A 24,780-nucleotide genomic window follows, 5' to 3' on the forward strand; every position below is an offset into this window, starting at 1 on the left:
CTCAAAAAGCCACGGCATTGATTAGTTTAGCCTACACCTTTCAGACAGGAAGTTGCAGGTCACCTAGCTACCTTTTCCCATTAGTGAAATTCCAGGATATTGTCTGATAAAAACTGGATGTTTTATTTTCAGTCATTCTTCTGTCCACTGAAAGTTAGTGACAAGAAGCTCCCTTTGCTAGTCAGCTAGCTAGTTAATGTTGTCGCTGTGGCTGTTTGTGGTTTCGCGGGTACGGTAAACGTTTCTATGGTAACAGCAAGTTGTACCAATCAGAAACGTTGCTGTTACGCTTAGGATTGTGGGTAATGTAGGTTTTCTACGTAAGACAGTGGATAATTGTTTTTCTTATAATGTTACAAGGTTGATATCATACAGACTTGACTACCTCGGAGGGTTTATACATCATGGCTAAATTCATATGGAGAAAATCAATGGGGTTTTTAATATATATATATAAACTGTAATCACCAACTATTTTGATTAGTTGGTTTGGTTTGAGTAATTTGTTCAAGACAAAAGTAAAAAGGTGTTTGATTCCAGATTGTTAAATGTGAATATTTTTGTTGTCTCTGTTTTGTCATTTAGTAAACTTTATAGATTTCAACCATATAATTCCTTCTTGAGTCTTTTTAACAAGAACTTCGATTAATGTATGAACTGAATACTGATTGTGTGACCTATGAAGGAACAACCAGTGATAAATGACAGCCTATAGCAATGTCATCAGGATACACCGGTCGGCCGTGGCCCACCTTATCGGGGATCGCGTCGTGGTCCACCTGATCACAAAATGTATAGTTTACCCACCTCTTTTTTACCACTACACCTCTGGGTGTAATGGTTATTGTTTTTACTACTTCAGGTACTTCAACTAGTGAGCGATTCAGAGGGCATGTCAGTAGGTGATGGTGACTCCAATGACAGAGAGGCTCCTCATGTTGCAAAGTCTCAGGGGGTCTAACGTGTAAATAAATAATCAGCTTTTCTAGAAAGTTCGAAATGTGTTGTTAGTTGTCATAATTTAAAAGGCACCTTTACAACTTAGGCTACTAATGTCCATCTTGGTAATTGTATTTTCCTTATACAGTCCATGGTATGTTCCAATGTTTCTAATAGTTCTTGGTAAGTCTGAGCTTTTGTCGATATAGTTATTACGTTAGTTACCTAATGAAATGCTGCCCTCATATGTCGCCGGGAAGCAACTTCTGGTTAGATTATAGACTCCATACAGTAACGGTCTATGGAGTTAAACTTTAACGGTAAAAAATGAATGCAGGGTATGGACGGTTTCCGATATAATGTCGCTTTTAGCTGTTGTAGACCCGTTTTGTTTTGGCTGTTGTCAACATTTATATTTTATAAATCGACGCATCTGAAAACCCCTAAAAGGAAGTGAATCTGGCTTAGCGGTTGTAAGCGGAACTCTATTTCTTTGCAACGTTTCTGTCAGGAACGTTACAAACAACGCACCGTTTTTCTTGTATCTCGTTTAAATCCAAACGTCTCTACTTTTAATACTTTAAGCGTCGTCTCTGTTGTGCTGTTGTTAACTGTCCAAACAACCCGGTCAGTTGTAGAGTTTTACCTCGTACACTTCTTTAATAAATCAACAAATTTAGCAAATGCACGAAAGTTTGTGACCCAATTCGCAAAGCATTGTGGGGCTTATTGAATTTGACTTTACCATTAAATTAACAGCTTCATTAACAGTTTAGCCTTACGTTTTACTGACGTGGTTTTGTCGTGGTTAAACGTTGTTTACTACTCAATGGCCGGTCGGTTTTAGCCTGTATGAACCATTAGTGAGAAGGATCGTCCTGTGAATAACTTCTTTTTTTCAACGTGTAGTATGTTAAGACTATACTTTCAGGGATCATTTCTATAGTTTCTGACTTGAGAAATGTGTTTCTAAAGTGTTTGGTCTCGCTAACCACGATGATGAGTCGTGATATTCCTTTCTGAGCGTGAAGCGGATAGAGAGTAATGATTCACTTCATATGCTCTCTATCATTGATGATCGTTCTTTGCTTCTTCACGGAGCATTGAGGAAAGGAATATGATCAGAGTGGCAGCGATATTCTGTTAATATAAATTCATTGTGTTTGATAGTAATTCAATTGTGTTTGTATGAAATTAGGAAAGATGGAACTATGAGCAATGTTCAACTTTGTTCCCACCTGTTCACTTTGATGCAGACCTCATTATTTTACGTACATATAAATATGAATCCCTACTGTCATTTGTCTACGTTAATTACCTTGGCCAGCGTTCTCTAGCTTGTTCCTATTCATGTATGGCATGTTCTGGACTGACAAAACATATTCTTAGCCTAAAATTTGGTCCCGAAAATGTTTTTATTCTTAATTTACATTGTCCTAAATGCACCGGGGCTGTACATGGAAGGCAGCCTGTCTGACTTCTTTCAGTCAGTAAGAGAAATAGGCCTTTTGTGTTGCCAGTATTTAGAACTTTGGTAATAATTAGTCAGTGTAACATTTCTTACTAACTTACTTTTCTACTTACTAACTTACTTAATCACTGACTTACTTACTTATTACTCACTGAGCACCTTTTATACAAGCGTTTTCTTTACCCCAGGACTGCCTCTCTGCCCCCTCAGTGCACTCCTGCACAACAGCTGTGCTGTAAGAGTAATGCAGTGATTGGCTGTGCTATGCTAGCTCATTTACATAATGGAACATGACTGGAGGAAGCAACCGGAAGAGCTTGTTGATGGCAGTGAGGAACCATGAGTGACAATGATTGTCCTGTGAATGGCCTCTTTTTTTCACCTTGACTATCATTAAGACTATACTTTCAGGGATCATTTCTATAGTTTCTGACTTGAGGAATGTGTTTCTAAAGTGTTTGGTCTCGCTAACCACGATGATGAGTCGTGATATTTCTTTCTGAGCGTGAAGCGGATAGAGAGTAATGATTTAATTCATATGCTCTTTATCATTGATGATCGTTCTATGCTTCATTACGCAGCACTGAGGAAAGGGATATGATCAGAGTGGTAGTGATGTTCTGTAAGTACAACACAGGTGACATCGATGATGTTCAAATATATTAGTTATTTTGAGTGAGGTAAGGAAATTGCTTAGAGCAAAACTCAGCTTCGTTCCCACCTGTTCACTTTGATGCAGACCTCGTAGTGGCAGTGTTTTTTGATGTTGAAAAGACATGATATGTTGTACCACTGTACAGTTCAGGTAGAGATGGGGGAGATACCTCTCCATCTTAGAAGAGACCAGCTGTCTCTTGTGTACTGGGCAAGAGTGAGGGGTCATAATGACAAACATATGAGTCAGTCAGTTCTATGGCACTGTCAAGAAAGAGAGAATGACCTAATTAAAGGTGCTGGAATGACAAAAAGTAATAATGATGGGAATAAGTGCACTGGAAATAGGCCCTTCTGTGGTTTATCCAGTTGTTCCTGATTGGCTGTTGTTAGAGGCTCCAGTTGGCTTATTGGAGGAAAAGGAGCTTATTGAAGTGGATCGATACAGGGTTCAGAGTTACATTTTGAGAAAATATGAAGAATGCGTCATTATATATACTGACACATCTAAGAATACAGATACGAAAATGGGAATTGCTTATGTTATCCATCAATTAAACATTGTATCTGCTAGAAGAATTCATGATAATTTAGCTGTATACACGGTAGAACTGTATGGATGGCCTTGATGTGGGTGGAGAGAATAGACCTGAGCAAGCTGTGATTGCTTCAGACTCCAGCTCAGCTTTGATAAGCCTTAATTATCTTTACTCTGACTCTAGACAGGACATAGTGTTTGAAATACTACAACTAGCTACCTATCTGATAAAGTCTGGTATTAATACTACGTTTGTATGGGTACCAGCTCATATAGTTTAGGAGATAATAAACTGGCAGACAGATCTATGAAGAAAGCAGCAGAGAAGCCTGATATAGCGGTGGATATTAAATAGGGTAAAGCTGAAGTAAAAAGTATAATTAAAGCTAAAATAAATGGAAAATATAATTTAAAGACATATCTTTATATGTCTAAGGGTTGCCGACCATAGTTGCCAACGGCCATTCAAAACCAAAAAGAAGAAGAAAACAGGAAGTTGCGCTTTACGTATATTGCTGTGTGACGTAATACGTAAATAAGTTCGAGCTTGTGCTGCTTACTCTCGAGGTTGCTATAATTATCTCTCGCCTCAGAAATATAAATGACAGAGCTACAATTACATATAAACTGTTAGTAGATCAAAGTTGACATTTTATTCGACACACCAGGATATGCTGTCTGACTTTGGAACGTAAATACAAAGTCAAAATCGTGTGGACAACAAACCGAGACGTCAACAGCTAACAGGAGTCAGCACCACAAATCTCCACACCGTGTTCACTCTCACTTTCTCTTCCATTTCGTCTGTAGTCGGCCTTTACAGTCTGTCACCAAGTTCAGTACGTGGTTTCGCCAGGAGAGGATGAACTGGCTTTTCCCCCTGTCCAAAGGCTCCGGATCTCTCCCTCTGAACAGCCTCCAGCAACAAAGACAGCGGCAGATCGAGTCACTCAAAGCCGCTCATCCCAGGTAAAATCTACGGTAACCGGTCACATAAAACCAGACCCAGGTGCTGCCGATTAGCTTCTTAAATATAACACTTTATTTTCAAATGAGAATGTAGTCTATGTAATGTTTCCTGACGGTTTTTGATTTTAAAAAAAATTGTTGACTGGGTTTACAGGTACAGCTGATGTTTACTTAGCATAGCTAGCCACAAGGCTCATGCCAGAGGGAGAACGTTAGGCTAACAAACAGTATGGCGTGTATAGCCCCTTTTTACACACATTTGTCCCGGCGATTCTGTAAACCTGTCAACATTATACACACGATTTACGTGGACCCACCACCACTGCTTCGACATGCCCCAATGTGTTTGTTGAGCAGCTAATGTTTTGCTAACCTTTTCTCAAAGCTAACTAGCCGGGTGTGATTCGCCAGGGCGCTGTGCTAGCTGGCTGCTAACACCACTGAGTGGAGCACAGTGGTGTCCGGGTTTCTTGAGGGGGTTTCAGGGATTCCCCAGCACAAAGGCGATTCATTTATTTACACTGCAATTGCATCCATTTTAAAGCAAACTTGTATCAGATGGGGGCCTGAGGGACTAAATCGTGTCAAATGTGGGGTAATTTGTGTCAGTTTAGGGATCCTTGACGTGAAAAAAACGTTTGGGAACCACAGGGGTTGCTGATCGAGTCAGCTAATGACAGTCAGCTTTTAATGTATGATGAAAAGAGTAGTAGCTGGCTAGTCCTGTATTGTGATCATTCCAGTGTTTGCCATGCCAACGTGTCACACATGTAGTTTTAGGAGGAGCTAGCTAATTAGACGTGACGATTAAAGTATTAGCCTTTGTTTACTAAGAAGCTCTGTCATCTCAGTGCCAGCATCCCAGCATAAACTGTTCGTGTGTGTGTGTGTGTGTGTGTGTGTGTGTGCGTGTGTGTGTTACAAAGAAATGGGATTACACTACGGATGTGAAGTTCATAGGATTGTAGAGGCCACAATGGCTATTGTGCTGTGTTGGAGGCTGCTTGTGTCATTGCAATGATGTTAAGGAATACATGGATGTGAAAAGAGAGTTCATACTCTTGATAGACTATACTGGAATGGATGAAAGGCCAGGGCCATGCAGCTCTCTTTTGCTGTTGTAGGTAAAATGTTAGGTATACTGTGAAAGGTATGGGTTATTTATAAAATCTGATATTACTTCTGGGGTCAATAACAATAATAGTAATAATAGTAGGCGACTGTCACTGGTGGAGCATACCCATGCAGTGGTAATGCAATGAGACAAATATATACTAGGATCAGCAATACAACACATTTGCCGTTACACTTCATGCTGTTTTGCTACAAAGTACAGTTATTGGGTAATGAAAGGCATTAAAAGTTCTCTCTAAACCAGCAGAAGGTTCATAAACATTTGTTGAAGATGTTCAATATGTTGAAATGTGCTGATCCTTATTGATTATATGTTTGTCTTTCTCAACAGCCTCGCAGAGATCCAGAAGGATGTGGAGTACAGAATACCATTCACAGTCAACAACTCCACCATTAGTGTTAACATGTGAGTACATCTTTGCATTTCCAGTCAGATCACACGTTTTATAACTTGTTATATATCCTGTTTCTGGGATTCTTGAAAGCCAAATCTCTTTTCTTTCCTCTAGTCTGCTGCCTCCTCAGTTCCCCCAGGAGAAGCCGGTGGTTAGTGTCTACCCCCCTGTTGGTCATCATTTAGTTGACGGCAATAATGGCACCATCATCACTAGCCCTCTTATTACTAACGTAAGTAGTCACTAGGCTTTCTTGTCTAGATTTAAATACTGTGTGCTGTTTCAGCACAGAACCCATCCTTACTGCATCCTCAGTCCAAATTCTCTATTAAGATTTTCGAATTTACATGATATTTCAGGTTTCTGATCATCTTTGTCGATTAATAGGGGCGTATCCAATGTCAAAACAAGAAAGTGTTGTTTACATGTACAAATACATCAACAGCATACTCAAAAAAACCTGATCATAATTGATAGGGGGGACCCCTAATAGTTGACTATTCCATGCTTTAATTGAATGAGCCTGATTCAACTGCTAATCTTACAGTCAAAGCTTCGCAGAGGCTCAAAGTATTACCTTTTTTTGTCAAATACGTTAATATACAGCCTATGATATACTGTAAGTATTAACATATAATGCTGTAAATTCAAATTTGCAAAGAAAGAAGCTTTTAATAAATCTTTTTAAAGTGTGTATATAAATCCAACCGCCCCATGACAGATTTAAGTTTCACTTTCCATGATCCGTGACTGATGGAAAAGAGTCTTGGCAACAGGGATTTAAATCTTTAGCTGAAAATGTCTGGAAGAAAAGAAAATCTAAGGTGGGGGTGCACTTTGAAATAGTGAAAGATGTGCCATTGCCCGTGTTCCAGTGCGCAACCTCCAAACCTGGGTTTTCCAGCCTTCTCCAGATTTTTCCCAATAGCCTGTAGCAACATCAACTTGTTTTTTCCTTTTTCATGGTTCTCTCCTTGCATCTTTCTTCTCAAATAAGAATATCCACTTATTTTATTTAACTTCTTTGGTAGTTTGTGCTTTAGTTTTATGATCTCACTTTCCTTCAAGTATTTTACTTGTTGTCTATGTTGTAGTTTGGGATGCACTCCGATCTGGGTAAGGTCATTCAGAGTCTGCTGGATGAGTTCTGGAAAAGTCCTCCTGCCTTGATGTCAACAGGCCCTGCTGGCTTTACTTAGTGAGTTTCCTCTTACATTCATGGACACATGTCTCTCAGTACTTTCTTGGTAAAGTTCATTACAACAGAAAGTTCAGGAAATAATGCAGTTGAATGAAGTATGATTAAGTCTCCTGAGGCCAGATGTATAAACTAGGCGTAGAGCTATGCCTATCATAAACCGTTTTTTATAAAATTGGAATGTGCGCATCTCACACATACCTCAGACCAGGCCAACACAGGATTTAAGCTGAGATAGCTGCGGGGGATATGATAAGGAGGCAATTGAATATAAGTTGAGAGACAGGTAGCATTGTTTTTTTAGGTCATTTTCCAATTTCCCTGATTGTGTTATTATTTATGTTAGTCGCCACAGTTCTGCAAAATGTCAATCTAAGGCACATTTATGAACTTTTGAATGATTTATGAGTGATACATTTCATCATTCTTTTTAATTACATTTGAGCCATTATCTCCCTGTTAGTAATCTTTTCATTTGATCCTGAATTGTAAAGCACCCTGTAAAGTCTGTTTCAACACGAGAGCTATAAATAAATCATTGATTATCCTTCTGACGGGGAGTGGAAACAACTATCCATATGCAAATGGTGTTTAAGGGTGTTTCTACATCCATTTAGGGAAAACTGTGGGACAGACATATAGAACATACTAAAAGAAGTATGGATATTTCTTTTTTTTTTAAGAGATTATTTTTGGGGATTTTCCGCCTTTAATGGAAAGGACAGCTAGGTAAGAGACATGCAGGAAATTGTCACAGGTCGGACTCAAACCCTGGACCTCTGCGTCGAGGAATAAAACCCTATGTATATGTGCCCCTGCTCTACCAACTGAGCCAACCCGGCCACTATGCGTGTTTCTGTATTTGTGTGTAGCCTACACACAGTTTTGGTTGTGAATCTGCTCAGAGTTTTTTAGTCTGGCCCCTCATTGAAAAAAAAAAAAAAAAAGACCTAGCTTGTAAAAAAATAATGTCTTACTATTTTTAATGCCTTAGTGAAATAATGTCATATCCTCCCGCATTTACCATCAGTATGTACAAGTCGTGGGTATGGCTCCTACCCCTCAGGCTTACCACTACGGTCCACGCCACGTGGGCCCCGGTCACACGGCGCCTACTGGGCCAGGCCCAGCTCCAGCTCTCATGCCTCACCCAGGAGCCGATGGTGGCCATGGGCCCCCTCGAGCTCCAGCCCCATACGGAGTGATTTCTGACCTGCCACTGCCTGTTCCTACTGGAGACCTACAGGTACACTGATAATGGAGAAGTGGGTTGATAACATCCATTCTAAGCACAATTACAAACTATAAAGAACTATAATATGCTATAAGTCTTTTAAGTGTATATATATATATTATATATATATATATATATATATATATATAGATATAATATATATATATAATAAGAAGTCACACACCACACACACATACTAAGTGTTACCTTGTAAACAGCTTGTCGTGAATGAACACAGAGGAGCTTTCCACGTTCCAGTGCTTTAAAAAACAGATCAAGCATTGACAGTTTGCAAGGCATCAGGTTCATCCAACTATTAAAAAAAGCAGGAGGTAGCACAACAATTTCTCAAACATTGACACTGACAACCCTGGATTTCTTAAGCAAAGCTTTCAGATAAGATCGTTGTCTTTATGTGGTTATTTTACCGCTATTTACACAAACCAGTTACCTTTCAGGTTCAGACGAATCTGTCGACAGAGACGTAAATTCATTGAAGAATATTACTTGCTGACTCTAATGCTGTCTGTTTCAGGCTGGATTGAACGGACACATGTACAAGATGCCTGAGATTCCTGAGTCTTTTCCTGAACTCTGTGACTTGAAGTAAAGTACTCCCGAATATTGTCAACTTCAAATAATCTTTGAATTAAGATATTGTGTTAGCTGGTTATAATGTGTGTTTGAGATAAAGGAAAACAGTCTTTTGAATCTATAATTCATGTCTGTGTTCTCTTGTTCTCTTACTTACTGCTGTGCATCTACCTATGTCTACCACCTCTGTTGCACCCCACCCTAGTCTGGCCCAGTTGTCCAACATGTCTGAAAACGAGGATTTGTTACAGGAGTTCTTTGTGAGTTTGCCACAACTGAAACAGGTCACCAGTGATAAAGAAGAGCTGATCACCAATATAGTTGATGTGGCTAGTAAGTTCCTCTTTTGCCGCAGGACTGAAGGTCTTGATGTTTCAATCATGAAAGAGAAGTTCAAATTGAGTTGAGTTGAGTCCAAAGATTTGTGCATCTCTGTTTGTCACTTACAGAGAAAAATCTTCAGATGGAGCCACAGCTGGAAGGAAAAAGACAAGAAATGCTCTACAAGGTCAGCTGTTACATCCAGTCTCTCTCTCAAACAACAAACACACACACAACAAACACATTCATGCTATTGTCTAACAGCTTATGATGTGTGCTTTGTCTGTTGACAGTATGAACAGCTGACTCAGATGAAGTCGTCCTTTGAGACAAGAATGCAGAGACAGCATGAGCTCAGTGAGGTGAGAGGCTACACTGTGATTTAAATCATAATAGGTTGAATATGCTCCTATTTGTTTTAAAGCTGCTGATGTTTTTTAATTTAATTCAAACCATTTTGATGACTTGAAACTAAACATTTGGGTTGTTCCCTTTTATTGTAGGAGCACAAAGAAATCTATGTTAAGTCTTTTAGCTTAAGCTGAGCATAATTCAATGGCTTGTGTCAATCAGAACACCCACCAGTTAGGAACACATGAAACGGCTGAATATTAATCTCAGTCCTGACTTACTAGCAACTAGATGTCATCATCTGTCTCCTACTACATATAAGCACTTGGGTTTTGACGATCCTCTTCTGTTAGATACTATTATGCTCTCCCTCTCAGTAAACCATACAACCACATTGTTTTTACCAAGTCATGAAACTAAAGGAGGAAATATAAAAGAGTTCAAAGGAACTAACCCAAACATTCTTAAACATGTCTTGAAATGCTCCACTGATTCTTTTTGTCTCTCTGTTTCTTTCTTTTGTCTTTTTTTTCTTTAACCCCCACTAGAGTTGCAGTCTTAGTACTCTCCAGGCCCGGTTAAAAGTTGCAGCCCACCAGGCTGAGGAGGAGTCGGAGGAGACGGCTGAAAACTTCCTGGAGGGACGCACGGACATAGACGAATTCCTGACCAGCTTCATGGAGAAGAGAACGGTGAGAAGCCAGAAGTGCACTACATTTTAAAAGAAAGTTGTATTGACTGTTATTTGTGCTATTCCACAGCTTTGCCACAGCAGAAGGGCCAAAGAGGAAAAATTGCAACAGTCCATCAACACACATGGACCGTTTCCTACCAGCCACTAGAACACAAGGTACAAACCACACTAGACAGATGACAAGTCATCTGTTTCTTTTGCAGTCCATTTTGCAGAAGGCAGCCCTTTGTCATCATCATCTCGTCCTTCTCCTTTTTTACTTCTTACATTTATTTCTCAGGTTTGGTGTTTTCTCAGCCAACTGCTGCCAACTAAAAGAATAAAGACTTTTGAGGAGACGAAAAGCACACTGAGTCAACAATGGGCACTTTGGAAGACACTAATTGCAATGGTGGGCTAAAAAAAGAAACCCACTGTGCCCACATCTGGGCTAAAAATACTGTTGAAGTTGGATTGCTATAGAGCAAGATAGGTAAGCTCTTGTCACTACAAGAGGGCCAAAGGAGTGACACATGCCTAGCTTTTCCAACCATGTTACTAAGGATTGATCACATTTTGGATCATTTTTATTGCATATGCTGTTTGTCCAGTTTTGACTTGACAGGGATGACAAAGAGTTGTGTTTCTTTCCTATATTTATGTCACGTTGAGAGCAACACCTGCACCTGATCAGAGTTATTAGTGACACATTTGAATAGTTTAGGAAATGACTCCCAATCTTGACATTTAGTTTCATGCAGTGGGCAAGAATTTGTGACTATAAAAGAAGTGTTAAAAAATGCTTATGTGTCTGTACTTCCTTTCTCTAAGATCATTGTCAAGTCCTTGCTTTATTATCCCAGAAAGGTCCTACCGGACAGACAGAAAACCGACCTTTGACACTGCAAAACTGCTGTTTACATTGATTTGGTTGTTCTATGCTACATGTATACTCCAACATGTATACTTTTGGACAGTGGTCAATTCTTTAACAAGTTGGTGGCTTTCCCCATTGAGTAATGTCTTGAACACAGCCTCGATATCAGTATGTTTGCTTTACATTAATAATTTGGTTAAAGGGGTGCATGTTATCTGTTGTACCTCAAAATCAGAATGAATGTAATCCAAATAACAAACCTGTTTGTATTTAATTGCTGCATTAGGTTTGTGAGAGGTTAATGAAATGTTGACCAGAGGTTAACATAAATTCTTTCAAACATTGACCAGTTTAACAAACACGTTATGTAAACGGAGGTTATTGGGAAATCAGAATACAGAAAACCATATAAACGGTTTAATCACACTATCACCCTCATTCTGTGCTTTTGACATGAATCAAATTATTTGTGTACATGTAAACATACTGACTATGATGAGCACTATTATGAAAACCTGTCTATTTTCTGACACCTTTTGAACTTTTTTGGTGAAGAGCCTCAGAAGATTTGGGACAATGTTATGTTCAATGCTGCGGTAAAACTCAATGACATTGGATACTGTATTTAAATAATGTTAATAATAATAATAGGCTATATTGTAATCAAAGACTCAGACACCTTGTATTATATGTTCTTATTTAATTTGTTGGACTAATAAAGCATTTAGTATAAATCTTGTTTGTTTTACTTTTTGTTTGACAATCACTGTTAGCCCTCTGACTGTTGCACCATTGATTAAAGTGCCCATATCATGACATCACTTTTTCTGGGATTTGGGGTGTTATTTTGTGTCTCTGGTGCTTCAACACGCATACAAACTTGGAAAAAAAAACATCCATGCTGTTTTGAGTGAGATACAGGTGTCTGAATGTCCTCTGCCTTCATTCCCGGGTGAGCTGTTCAAAATCTGCACGGCTTTCTACATCACTACCCAAGACAAAATGAAACCATGAAAACCTATTCTGGTAAAACCTCAAAATACAATTCTAAACCTGAAAATTAGCATAATATAGGCACTTTAAGATGTTAGCACAAATAGTTTAGCACTGGATGCATTATCTTGATTATAACAATAATTAAGTTCAGTATAAATACTGTTAACATGCTTACCAAGACCACCTACTTCCTTGTTAACCTCATAACAACGAAGATACTCTGAATACTTAATGCTGAACTATTACACATTATTATCACCTTCAAAACCTAAGTTTCTAATTTTATCCCACAAAATACTCATGGAAAAGCAATAATTACAGTGTCTTAAAGTTGCTGTCTTGTGTGTCCTTCCACAGATTTTCACACAGTTGCATTACAGTTGAAGGTTTTAAGGGACATTTCCCAGCTTAAACTTTTAATGCTACCATATAACAATCAGTTTCTAAACAGCACAAAAGCACAAATAGTCACTTTAAAAAATATAGTAAATTAATGTAGATTGCAATGACTTTAAAAATATACAGGTGACTTTATCAGTAATGGATTATCTACAGTAAATCTCTGCTCCATTAAATCTTGATACACCCAGGGGTGTCAGGTTTAATACAAACAGGAACGGCAGAGGCACACAAGCACGCTGGCTCATGGGAAAACACTCATACTCTGCAGGTTTTATTCTTGTATGGAAAATTAAGCATTTCAATAGAAGCCATTACACCTGACTTCAATGACCTAACCAAACTAACAACTGAGTGCTGAACTTTATTACTAACTAGTTGGAATCTTTCCAAACCATCTTGTTGGTGTATCACAGGTCACAGGATTTCAAGTAGTTAAAGAGGTTGCTATCACCTATTTGTCCTGATTACTAATTACTTGCAACTGTCACTGGGCAAGGCATTACCTCTGCCAGAGAGACATTAACAAGGTATTGTCCCAACTCTACATTTGCATCCATCCAATTTTTGCAGACATTTACAGTGGAAATAGCATCTTTTTAATCTTCATCAAAAGGAAGGAATTAAATTGTTTTATTTTGTATTTTGCTGTTAAGTTGCAAGGTTAAGATAAAGCAGATGAGAGAAATGGCAAGATGTGTTTGCATTGCTATGAATATACGTATGGGTGTGAAATTAGATGTTCAACACTAATATGTTGTCCAGTGTTGGGAGAGATTTTGAGATATTAATTTCGTTGTGTGGCACCATAATGCACATGATTTTTAATGGAGCTGCGGGGAGGGAGGGCGGTAATTCACCACACATGAGACTATCATAGACAGTAAAGAAGACTACAAGGCACACAACTACCGGAAGTCGACAGGAGGAGAAGAAGAAGAAGCAGGAGGAAAAACAAGGCGCGAACAGCGGAAGGGTAACTGGTAAACTAGCCAAACCTGTGCACAATTTATTACTGATTCTGGCTTTAGAAGCTCGTTTCTGCTGAGTACTCGAACATTAGAGCGGCCGAAAAACGTTAAGGTCTGCTTTGCCACAGGTTAGCAAACCTTGACAGTTATAACTTAACAGTTACTTGTTGTTAGCTTACTTTGGGGGTGCTGAAACACTTTTATGTAGCATTAACGTAAGCTAGTTAAATAATGAATAAAACTAATATCTAACAAAAGTCAGTTACTGCTGTAACGCTATACAGTCTCAGTGATTATTAAAAGATTGATCAAGTCGATGACGTTGCCAAATTAGCTACAACTTCAGTTAGCCACTAGCTAGCATATCAAACGAAGATATTGTCAACTTCAGCGGAGTAGTCTCGTAGCAGAGATATAATCCAGGACTGCTTACACTCTCTCAAATTGATGTTTAGGGGGATTTAGTAAGTATCTCTGTGTCCCGTTCTGTATCCCCATGTCACATAGCGCAGAGAACAACTGTTCTCTTTCGTTTTTGTATCGAAGACAATCCAAATGTACATGTTGAACAATATGTTGCTGTTTGCAGGTTTTACAAAGTCCATCCTCAATGAGAAGGTGTCAAAAGTGTTCACATTCAATACCCTGGTACAAAAAGAATTCTGTAGAAGTGTCAAGTTTTTTACTCAAGTTAAAGTGTAAAAGTACTGGTTTCAAAACTACTTAAAGTATAGAAGTTAAAGTAATGTAAGGGAAAGAGATGTTAAGTTTAATTAAGTAAAGAAAATTGTAGACCACGCCACAGGGGCCTATTGTGCACTACATCACCTCCCCAAAAACATGTTACTAAAGGCCATAATGATTATAATGTTATATTAAAACGTTAACGTTGAAAAATTTGGGATGCACCTGTTTCAGCCGCATTTAGTGCCATTGAAAATGAACGCATTTTACCATAAATGTGTACTACTGAGAATCAACATGTGTTTCATGGAGTGGAAGATATGATGACTAGTTGCCTGTACGTATTGTATTGGTGCAAAAAGTCAAACTACAGAGGTATGTTATCAATAGCCTTTATTAGAATATATAAATATACATCCATGCTTATCTGCAGGAATTTGTGAGGGCATTGGATTCCCCCTAACCGGATAGGTTTTTGTTGTTTTTGAACGATGACAAGCCGGAATGAAAACAAGCTGAACTGAAATAGGAGTAGCAAGGTTATTTTTAAAATATATAGAGTAGAATGTACAGATACATTTCTACTTAAGGAAGGTAACAAAGTATTTGTACTTTGTTACTAGACACCTTTGTCTTCTTACTTTTACCAAATAGCACTGCTCTGCCTGTACACTATTTTGAATTGAAAAATAATGAGGATCTCTATTTTCCTATTCCACTTCCTTTGCCACACTGCTGTAATATTTTTCTTAGTGACAGACCAGCCTTTAACACATACCCAACACATACCTTTAAATCAATGTCTCTTTTCAGTGCCATTTTAGCTGCCTTATCTGCTATCTCATTCCCACCTACCCAACATGGGTAAGACCCTGACCTCTGCCTGGATTCTCTCTTTCCTTTCATTTTTATAGTGCGGGACCCCACCTAGGTGTGTAGTAACCCCCAGCCAATAACGAACTGCAGGTTGTGCAGCCCAATCTTATTCCCAACCACCGCTTTCATCTCATACCAGTGCACAAGTCTAACGGCAGGGCAAAAGGCCGCAATCTGGGGATTTTTGCAGGAGTTATGTAGTGGTGGGAGCATCACTGAAATGGACCATTTGTGTGATGTCCTGTTGTGTTCTTAGATAAGTTACCTAACATTAAAGCATAATTGCATTTGTAAGATAGATAGATAGATATTTATTGTCCCATGAGGGAGATTTGTTTTCACAGTCTGTTTTATGCATGTGACAATATACACAGACAAATGCATCAACAGATAACATAGGCAAGACAGGTATATAGACACATAGAAACAGCCACATTTACAACAAACACTGGATCTTAACAAAGTCAGCAAGATTGCTGACCTACACTGAAATCTGTTACCCGTTAAATGCTTTTTGGTCAAGCCCCATATTTTTTTTTAATAGTTTTCACCAAAAATAGTGGCTCCTTCATGGGGTGTTTGTTCTCTGTATGTGCATTGGTTGATCATGTGATGGTTGGGTTAACAGTACTTTACTTGAATAATAATTTCCCAATATATCGTAAGTTTAAGACTGAATGAGAATCTGTGTTCTGTCTAGATCAGTCCAGAGACATGTCACGACAGATGGAAGACAGCCATCGACGGTTCCTACAGACCATGATGGCCAATGGCATCGTTGATGAACAAAGTGCAAGGACGCTATATCAATATTGTTGTGAAACCCATAACAGTGAGTGATTTTTATACAAGTATTGCCAGTTACTGATGGTTTTGATCCAGGATAAGTAAAAAAATAACCTCTGTATCAGATCAAAGGATTTATAGCAGATCCTTGAATGACAATAATAGATTTGTCTGTAACAAGTCTTTTGTCTATTTTAATCATTTGTACCTTTTTGAAGTTCAACTCAGTATTTACATAGCCTTTTTCATAGACCATTTTAACTGTATATACTTCATGAATATTTGCTGCGTTACAGTTAAATTCCAATTTTTTTTAAATTAGACAAAAAAATCTCACCAATAAAGGACTTTAAAATATGGGTTGAAATGCACAAGAAATGAAAAGTGGATTTAGGCATTTTTTTAAACAGAAGTAACTTTTCTGCCAAAATAACTATATTTACACTTGAATCCAAAATTGCCAGGATTTACCAGGTCGTTGGGTGTGCTGGTCTTTATTAGGACAGGTAAACTGAGGCAGTCCCTTTTAATATTGAGCTCTATCACCACCCTTTCACAGTCAATGGCCACCACCTTCTTTGAGGCCACCAGAGAAGTTTAAACTTGAGTTACACAAGTCTTCTTGATGCTAACAAAGTTGGTCTTTATTTGTTTTGTTTTTGCAGCACAGCACGTCCCTGATAAACTGGATGATTTCATAGAAACCATCAACTCAAAGCTGCAGCCCTTGTTCATGCAAATTAGAAAAGGGATGTCCGAAGACAACGGTGACCAGTTCTATGCATTGGTTAGTGGGTTTAATAGCTGTTTGACCTAATTAGTGACTATTTTTAAGTGAGTCACAAGTCATTTTGGTTTAGGAGTGGAGGTAGTGCGAGTAACACTGGACTAGAACCTGTGTGGTGACGGATGTGAAGTACTGTGAACTGTGTCCCAAAAGAAATTTCTATTTGCCTAACAATAAAATCTTGTTGTTACAGTATTTGAGCAATTAAGATGATTACATCTAAAAACAATTGCTTTTTAAGCTCACCCTTTCTATGGGACCTGTTTGAGAACCACATTATGCGGATGTGATCATTCATCAATAATAGTTGCTCACTTGATCCAAGATCCAGGGACACTGAATCACTTTACATAAAAACATCTGTCAGTTTGCGTAGTTTCTCAGTAAGGGGTGAATGAAATTTAAAAATGAAACAAAAAAATAGTCTTGCAGTCTTCTTTAATTTATAAACCTCAAAAGAAAGCTGTCTGCATTAGGCCTGCACGAGTAATTGTTATAAATTGCAAACTTTTATTTTTTTAATTCAACTGATTTAATTTTACGAGCCAACTGCATCACAAACGCTACTACTTTCATGTTTAAAACATAGACTGTATAAAACGGGTGTTAAAGCGCTCTCTAGTGCTGCAACGCTCTCCCTTCTCTTCATTAAAGCCTCGATGTTTACAGGCTTGTGGTGATGTACAATGTGCTATAGGTGCTAAAAATAATCTATGTTTGGTACTGTCAATTTGCTTTGTGTTGTCATGGTTCATGTGTGCAAGAAACATTACACTTTGTGAGAAAATAATTCTGGCAGAGAATCGTGATATTAATTCTAAGCTAAAAAATTGTGATTCATAGTTTTCCCCAAATTGGGCAGGCCTAGTCTGCATTCAAAGTGTGTTAAACCACATGGAAGAATTCTTATTCACTGTTTGACTTTAATCCTGTCCAGGTGAACATGGCTGAGACTGATGTCACCAGGATGTCGTCAGATTACGCTGACAATGAGCTGGAGCTGTTCAGGAAAACGGTGAGTTAAATCCACTCAAGGAAATCCTGCATATCAACATCTTGGAAACACTTTTGTCCAAATCCAGTCGCTCCGTGTATTGTAAAAGGTGAAGCTCTAATGTAAATAAAACTACTATAAAATACTACCTTTGTAGTGGGGGGGCTTGATACAGCATAGTATTGTGATATTTTTCATGGCATTACTGTATGGATACACGGACGCACAGTGTCGATCTTTTACTATAAAATTGCCTCAATTCAACTTATATGATACTAGAATGATAAAAATCAATTTCATTTTCATTCCACTAGAAGGTGCAGTTGAGGTTTTTATTTTGGGTAAGATCAGCAGGTAAAAATTAAATTTTTAGGTAAAAATATATATTAAAAAATATCGCAATATGTTTAAAATCCCTTGCTTAGCGAATCTTCAGTCAGAAAGGGCCTGCACACCTAAATAATTTTGTTTCTTTTATTCAGTTTTACATGTCCGATTTAGGCCAAGGGAAAAGTGCACAGATGTTTGGGTGATGGCTTCTTCAGTGTGCAGAGTGTGTCCTCCTGACTAACTTGAGCTGCTCTGATTTAGATGGACCTGATCGTTTGCTCTGAGAATGGCAAGGCCTCCTCCACTGATATTCTGAACAGCGCCGACATCCTGACCACCAAAAAGCTGAAGAAGAGCGAGACCGAGCACCTCTTGAACCGACTCGTGCATGACAAATGGCTCAATGAGGTTAAACACAGTGTCTACGCCAAATCTTATTTAGTTATGGAGTCTCTGCTCCTTTTTCTACAAACTTCTAACACTTTATGCCTGGACAGACATCTATGTTTTTTTTAGATCAATTCAAGCACTTTAACTGCTTTCATTTAATCTCAGTTGGGGGCACTTTTATTAAGCGATTCAACTTAGTTTGGCTGTCTTTTTGGTTAGCCACCTTCTCTAAGATTAATATTGGTGATGTTGATTATCAGCCGGGTGGGTTGAGTAACCTGGCTGTGTTACTCATACCTTTTGGGGAATTAGGTTACTGAATGAGGGTAAGGTTTTGCAATTCAGGGGGGTGAAAGATTTAAAATATTATTTAAGATTGGTGCATAACAAGAAAATCAAAAACACAATATCATCTTAAGCTAGGCTATCATGATTGTAGCTTTGACACACTTGTTAATATTCCGCAAACCAAACTTTGCTGTTCAAATCGTGAAAAATTAATATACACAATTTGTCATTCTACATTTGTAATATAACATTTTTTACATTTTAAAATCACATTCACTACTCACCAGAGACATTTGACCTGTATCTTTGCAGTAGCATTTAAACACTTTTGTTGTTGGTTAATTTGTTGTGTGACTTATTTCTGTTCATTAATGTAGAAACGGGGTGAATACACTTTGTCCACCAGATGTATTATAGAGATGGAGCCATATATTCGCTCAATGTACCAGGACCAGGTCAAAGTTTGCCACATCTGTCGCAACATTGCTTTTCAGGTAAGTGCTACCTCTGTTGCAGTATGTATAAACTTTATACCCTGTCATAAATACCTGAATGAAATTAATTAGAAGCAGTTCTCTAATTGGGAATCTCTCAATACTACTTCCTGTATATGCCTTATTGGGAAGAACTGAAGTTAAAGTGTAAAAGTACTGGTTTCAAAACTACTTAAAGTATAGAAGTTAAAGTAATGTTAAGTTTAATTAAGTAAAGAAAATTGTAGACCACGCCAACTTGAAGGCCAACTTCTATAGTTAAATGATTACACTCATAATTGTTTCAAGGATGTACAATTGTGTAATTGAAGGGCTGCGGCATTAAAACATTTGTTTATTTTGTGTTTTTTTTTTTTTTTTTTTTAAACATGACCATAAAAGTACGAAATCAAATGTTTTAATTAAATAAATGACTAACATTAGATCCTTGTACTACTTGAAGCTGTTTGAAGTAAATATGATTATAATGTAGAGAGGTCATTAGTCACACAGACTTGCTGTTGAGTTACTACATGAATATGAATGACCAAGAATTCACTCTTTTAATAGCAGGATTTTATGTGTTTTTGCAGTACAAACAAACAGATATGATTAATATGTAATTAATTAATTTGTTTGTTAGTTTTTACACCCTGTCAGGTTGCATTGTTCTTTACCTTGCATTGACATTGGTTACATTTGTAAACAGTAATGATTTCTGCTTTAGTTCATGTGTGATAAACCGGATCTTCACAAAAAAGGTTTGGTCACAGTATTAGTCTGATCTCAATTTCTGTTTTCAGTGCCAAATTTGTGAGAAGCCTACATGTGGTATAAAAATACACAACCCCTGTGTGGCCAGATATTTCAAAGGAAGAGCAGAGCCGCGTTGTCCAGCTTGTGATGACTTTTGGCCACATGAAATCCCTGGTACTATTTCTTTATTTATAGATACTGTTGACACACATATTACAAACTACAATCATTACATAGATGCACATCTAAAAGATCCACATACATTTATGACTTACTTCCAGATACGTACACAGAATGTTCTACTTTTTAAAAATCACATTTAGATTTTTGGAAAGTAATTATACATTTGGAATTTTATGGTACAATATACTGATATATTGTCTAAAATGTATGATGCATTAAAAATGGCTACACTATTTTATTATCATAAATATGTTGGCCTTGTTTTCTTTTTGATTTATTTGACCTTTTAAAACCACATCGTAAATTAGACTTTATTTAGATGTACATCATTATAAATAGAATGAGAATGAATAGATGTATGGATGGCAAGTGACTCAAACAAGAAATCCCTCTCTGCTTGTTTGTTTCACATATTATTTATTTTGTTCATTACAGAAGTCAGACGGCCCCGGTCTCAGTCCAGGCGATGAGGATTTCAGCATCAAATGTGTTTAGTATTTTTAAAATAACTTTGTAATAAACCAAACTGTTAATATAACAATCTTTTATAGTTATTTTTTACAAAAAGGAATGCCATTTCTTATTGTGCTAATTTTTTACGCAATATATCTGCATCTAAATGTTGGTTCCGTCTTTTATTCCATCCCTCTAGTCATTTTCAGATTGCTCCCTCGTATATGCCACTTTAAGCGCAATTATTAAGAACGTAAGAAGGCTTCTCAAAATGTAATGTTAAAACACTTTTTGTTTCATATATGATCATTTTCTCCAACAAGATTCTGCATCTGGTATTTCAGGCTGTTGTGGGAGTTTTCTTTACAGCAGGAGAAGAGAAGTTTTGAATTGAGACTTTGTTGAAACAAAAATAAAGACAGCTGAGTAAAAGTACTTAGTTGGTCTTCGATGGAATTTTAATTGTACTTTGCAAAGCATAATTGACGAAACAATTTCACAGAGTTGACAGCAGTAATAGTGTGTGTCTGGCAAAGTTAAACAGAAAACACATGGTCTTATATTCATTTTACCAGACAAGAGGAGACCTTGTTTGGGAACGTGCCTAATCTTACCAAAACAATTAGTCATAACAGAGACAAGTTGGAGCCGTTTCCAGGTCTTTTCTGCATCCTTCCCCCTTCCTCAGAATCTCTAGCGGTTGTTTATCTTAGCTGCTAAAGACAACCTGGTGTCATTTGGTCACGTACAGTAAGAAAATGTCCCAACTCTGCCCCCTTAAACATAGCTCTGGACATCTGTACCGGCCTTCAATGGGTGATGAGTCGACAGCTGTCAACTCTGCTTTCAGGAAGGACACATAAGAAAATGAATTGAATGAAGTCATTTAACACAAAGGCATAGTAATTAATAATATGATCATATGAATCCTACGGAAGGATATATGAAATCATGGTTAAATGTAATTTCCCCCAACAATGCCTAAATCAGTGGAAACAAATCATAAAGTCGGCTGTTAAACAGTTTTTCAAAGTGGTTATGGTTTGACTTATATTAGTTTTGCATTGCTGCTAAATCCATACATGTATGATTCACTTAATCAAACAGATAATTTTCCACCTTATTGTGGAGGGGTTTGCTCCATAAATCAATAGTTTACGTTACTCCTGCTACGTCCAGTATTTTTTTAACAGTCTGTGCCCCCCAACCGCAGGGATAGACATTGGGGTTTATATAATTAGGGCAGCTAAAGGCGAGGATCTAGATGTGTTGACCCATGGCATTGGCTGAAGAAAAGCTTAGACCTTTTCTGGAGGTGCTGAAGGTGAGAGGTGTTAAGCGGCTGTGGGGGTACTCACAAGCCACTGGCTGAGCAACTATGAACCTGAGGTGCCTATCCACTGAAAAACAGCAGTTCAGACAGCCACCATGTAAGGCACTTGCCTAAGCATCAGGAGAAATTTGTGGTTCACTGTTTTGCTCAACAACACTTTGACATGGGGACAGAACCATACTGTCAACCCTGCAGTGAATGGATACTACGTCCTGAGCCACAGCTGGGTTGTGCATTAACCAAGGATTTGCTTGCTCTTACATTTGGTTTGACAAAGGGCTACTGGCAGATTCCCCCAAAATTCTCATCAAACTCCAAGGTTTAGGACAATTTGATCAAACTTTTCTTCAAGTAGTTTGGAGCTCTAGCCTACTTCGACCTCATCAGTATTGTGGGCACAATACTGAAGTGCTTTAAACCGACAGGACTCAGTGCCATCCTGAAAAAGTGTGTATTTTTGGTGAGCTGAGGTAAAGTATCTGGTTTACTGTATGCTCAGGTAGGGGCAGGTGTGTCCCAAGATTAGCCAAGGTGGCCCTAAAACAAACCGGAATAGGAACAGGTTTGGCAGCTAATAACATCATGCTTAGGTTTCACTGACCTCTCCCAAAAGGTACAGCTATACAGTCCACAGTGGCCTTAACTTTTCTCCTTATTGTCTCAAGGCAGCTGCATTGGACAGAGGTCTCAATTGTCCTGAGAGGTGGGAGAGTTGACCACTTAGTAGTCTACATTAGGTGGACTTTCACTTCCCAGCCTCGGTGTTACAACACTGTATTGAGGGGACAACCCACTGTTTTCGAGATTGTGCACAGCTGTTGTACAAAGATCATAGAGGTAGTTTAATCAAACGTTAGCTGCCTGCAGCAGCAGATGTATCGATAGTCTTCCACTGTCAGACCTGCAGAGGAGGGTCTGTCTAGTCCACACAGCATTCTGGGATGGAAGGAAAACAGGCTCTGGTTTATTGTCATTTCTTTAAACCAATCACAAATGCATGGGCTGTGCTAAGCACCGGGAAAATCCGAAAATCCACCAGAGTTAAAAATGCCAACTCAAAGAAAGCCCAAGGCAGCGAAGCAATCCCGGAAGTGGAACGTCAAGAATATAGACTGATGTAACAATGGCGTTATTATGGATCCCATGTAACGTCCAGGCAGATGCTGTGGCCTCAGGCCCCTGATGACACGTACCAGGTAGTCAGTCCAGAAAGATTGTGACTGAATAGTAATAGTGTGTGTTTGCTTCCGCAGCAGGCTTTTTAACAGAAGACATGTTGACATTTCACAGTAGGACAAGCACAGGTGTAAATAATGATGACTGAATTTCATTTGGCTTCTTTCAGAGTTTCAGGGTCCTGGTAACAACATGCCTGTAACAACTCACTGTCACTCTGTGATGGCGCCATCGCCAATGTCCATTTGTAATCACAAACCAGCACATAACTGTTCTTCATTTTGACCCCAGCTGACATTATGGCTCACAGTGTAAAGAGGATATGGTTACATCATGCGTTGATGCTAAAATGTGTTTATTAACACCTTTGACTAGAATTGTCCTGTGGTTTACTAATGTGTTATCAGACATGTTTACAAGGTGTGAACATGTCCCTCTGGTACACAACACTGCCATCAACCATAACATCTGTTTGTTTTTGTTGTTACTGTTGAGACGAATGTATCCTCTGTGGTACTGATGAGTTAGATAAGTCTGTGTGTGTAGTCCTAAATAATATCAATGCAAAACCTAAATCATTCTGCAGTGTTTTCAAATAATAATTTATCAATTGGTTTAACCAATTATTTTAGAGATTCAGTTTTTTCTTTTTTTACGGTGAGAAGTGTCAGGTTTTATAACTACTTTCACATTACCATATATCAAAGGAAAGTATTGTACATTTGTGTCACTTCAATAATAGTATATATTCAGCTTTTGCCAGAAGAAATGCCGTAACTCCAGTTCAGTAGACCTTTTGTCTAGTATTTTGTCCTTGAACTCATTAACCTTTTAATACACACTTTTCTTTTTTCATTTTTTTTTTCACCTATTTTGTATGCCCATATGGAAAGGTTTATAACAGAAGAATTGCAAGGCTTCTGCATGTATGTGACTCATCATTTGAAAGATAACATCTCGTTTCTGAAAATGTGTTTGTGTACCATGTGGCTAAAACACAACCTAAACCACATCAGCTCAAATATGGCTCCAAAAAGTTTGAATTATAATAACTAGGACATGATTTATGATGAGTACTTACTTTTTCAATATTATTTTTGGTCACAGATGAATATAACTTATATTATGGTTACCTACTTTTGCTTTATTACTTTAATTACATATTCAATTTAATTTTAAAGTCACTTACTTACACTGCAATATTGTTGTTGTTTTTTGTACTATGGCAACCGCACATTACTTTACAAAACCTTTATTTGACGCCACTTTACTTCAGTCTACCTTCTTCTCATAGTCTACTATTTGCCTGTTTTTCTTGTGTTTACTTGTTTATTTATTTGTTTGTTTTGTTGTTATTGTTGAGAATGCTACTGTAACGAAGGAATTTCCCCGCTGTGGGATGAATAAAGTATTATCTTATCTTATCTTATTCCATTATTTATGCCATTAACTATGCAATTCACCACATACCTTCTACATCTTGTCAACCACACCTGTATAGAATATAAAATAATATAACCTTGTAGGAGCTAAGGAGTTTTTTGTTTGTGGTATCAC

At 38.0% G+C, this 24,780-nt stretch overlaps 2 protein-coding genes and 2 non-coding genes across 7 annotated transcripts; all 4 read left to right on the top strand.

The window, feature by feature from the left end:
• Positions 1–1,854: 1,854 nt before the first annotated feature.
• Positions 1,855–2,070, top strand: LOC116670777 (small nucleolar RNA U3). The gene has a single exon (XR_004327118.1). It is a non-coding gene; the product is annotated as a small nucleolar RNA U3 (small nucleolar RNA).
• Positions 2,071–2,805: 735 nt separating this feature from the next.
• On the top strand, positions 2,806–3,021 carry LOC116670820 (small nucleolar RNA U3). Its single transcript, XR_004327134.1, has one exon. It is a non-coding gene; the product is annotated as a small nucleolar RNA U3 (small nucleolar RNA).
• A 1,094-nt stretch (positions 3,022–4,115) lies between these two features.
• LOC116698416 (vacuolar protein sorting-associated protein 37A-like) lies at positions 4,116–12,082 on the top strand. Its single transcript, XM_032530348.1, is given in 13 exon segments — positions 4,116–4,571; positions 6,037–6,111; positions 6,215–6,332; positions 7,195–7,298; positions 8,329–8,339; positions 8,342–8,544; positions 9,068–9,138; positions 9,332–9,459; positions 9,576–9,634; positions 9,741–9,809; positions 10,347–10,490; positions 10,560–10,648; positions 10,773–12,082. Coding segments are annotated over 12 exon segments (1,170 nt in total). The 5' UTR covers positions 4,116–4,464; the 3' UTR covers positions 10,641–10,648; positions 10,773–12,082.
• Positions 12,083–13,600: 1,518 nt separating this feature from the next.
• On the top strand, positions 13,601–21,069 carry nsmce1 (NSE1 homolog, SMC5-SMC6 complex component). Of its 4 annotated transcripts, none has more exons than XM_032530521.1 (8): positions 13,601–13,719; positions 15,975–16,106; positions 16,726–16,847; positions 17,785–17,862; positions 18,433–18,579; positions 19,227–19,343; positions 20,126–20,252; positions 20,697–21,069. In XM_032530521.1, the coding sequence occupies exons 2-8, from the start codon at positions 15,989–15,991 to the stop codon at positions 20,729–20,731; spliced, it is 744 nt and encodes a 247-aa protein (XP_032386412.1). In that variant the 5' UTR covers positions 13,601–13,719; positions 15,975–15,988; the 3' UTR covers positions 20,732–21,069. The 4 variants fall into 4 exon arrangements, with proteins under 4 accessions (XP_032386412.1, XP_032386396.1, XP_032386403.1 ...); XM_032530505.1 differs by having other exon boundaries at positions 13,617–13,726; XM_032530512.1 differs by having other exon boundaries at positions 13,702–13,842.
• The last annotated feature ends 3,711 nt before the right edge of the window (positions 21,070–24,780 follow it).

Source organism: Etheostoma spectabile, chromosome 2, assembly GCF_008692095.1.
Source record: "Etheostoma spectabile isolate EspeVRDwgs_2016 chromosome 2, UIUC_Espe_1.0, whole genome shotgun sequence".
Classification (NCBI taxonomy): domain Eukaryota; kingdom Metazoa; phylum Chordata; class Actinopteri; order Perciformes; family Percidae; genus Etheostoma; species Etheostoma spectabile.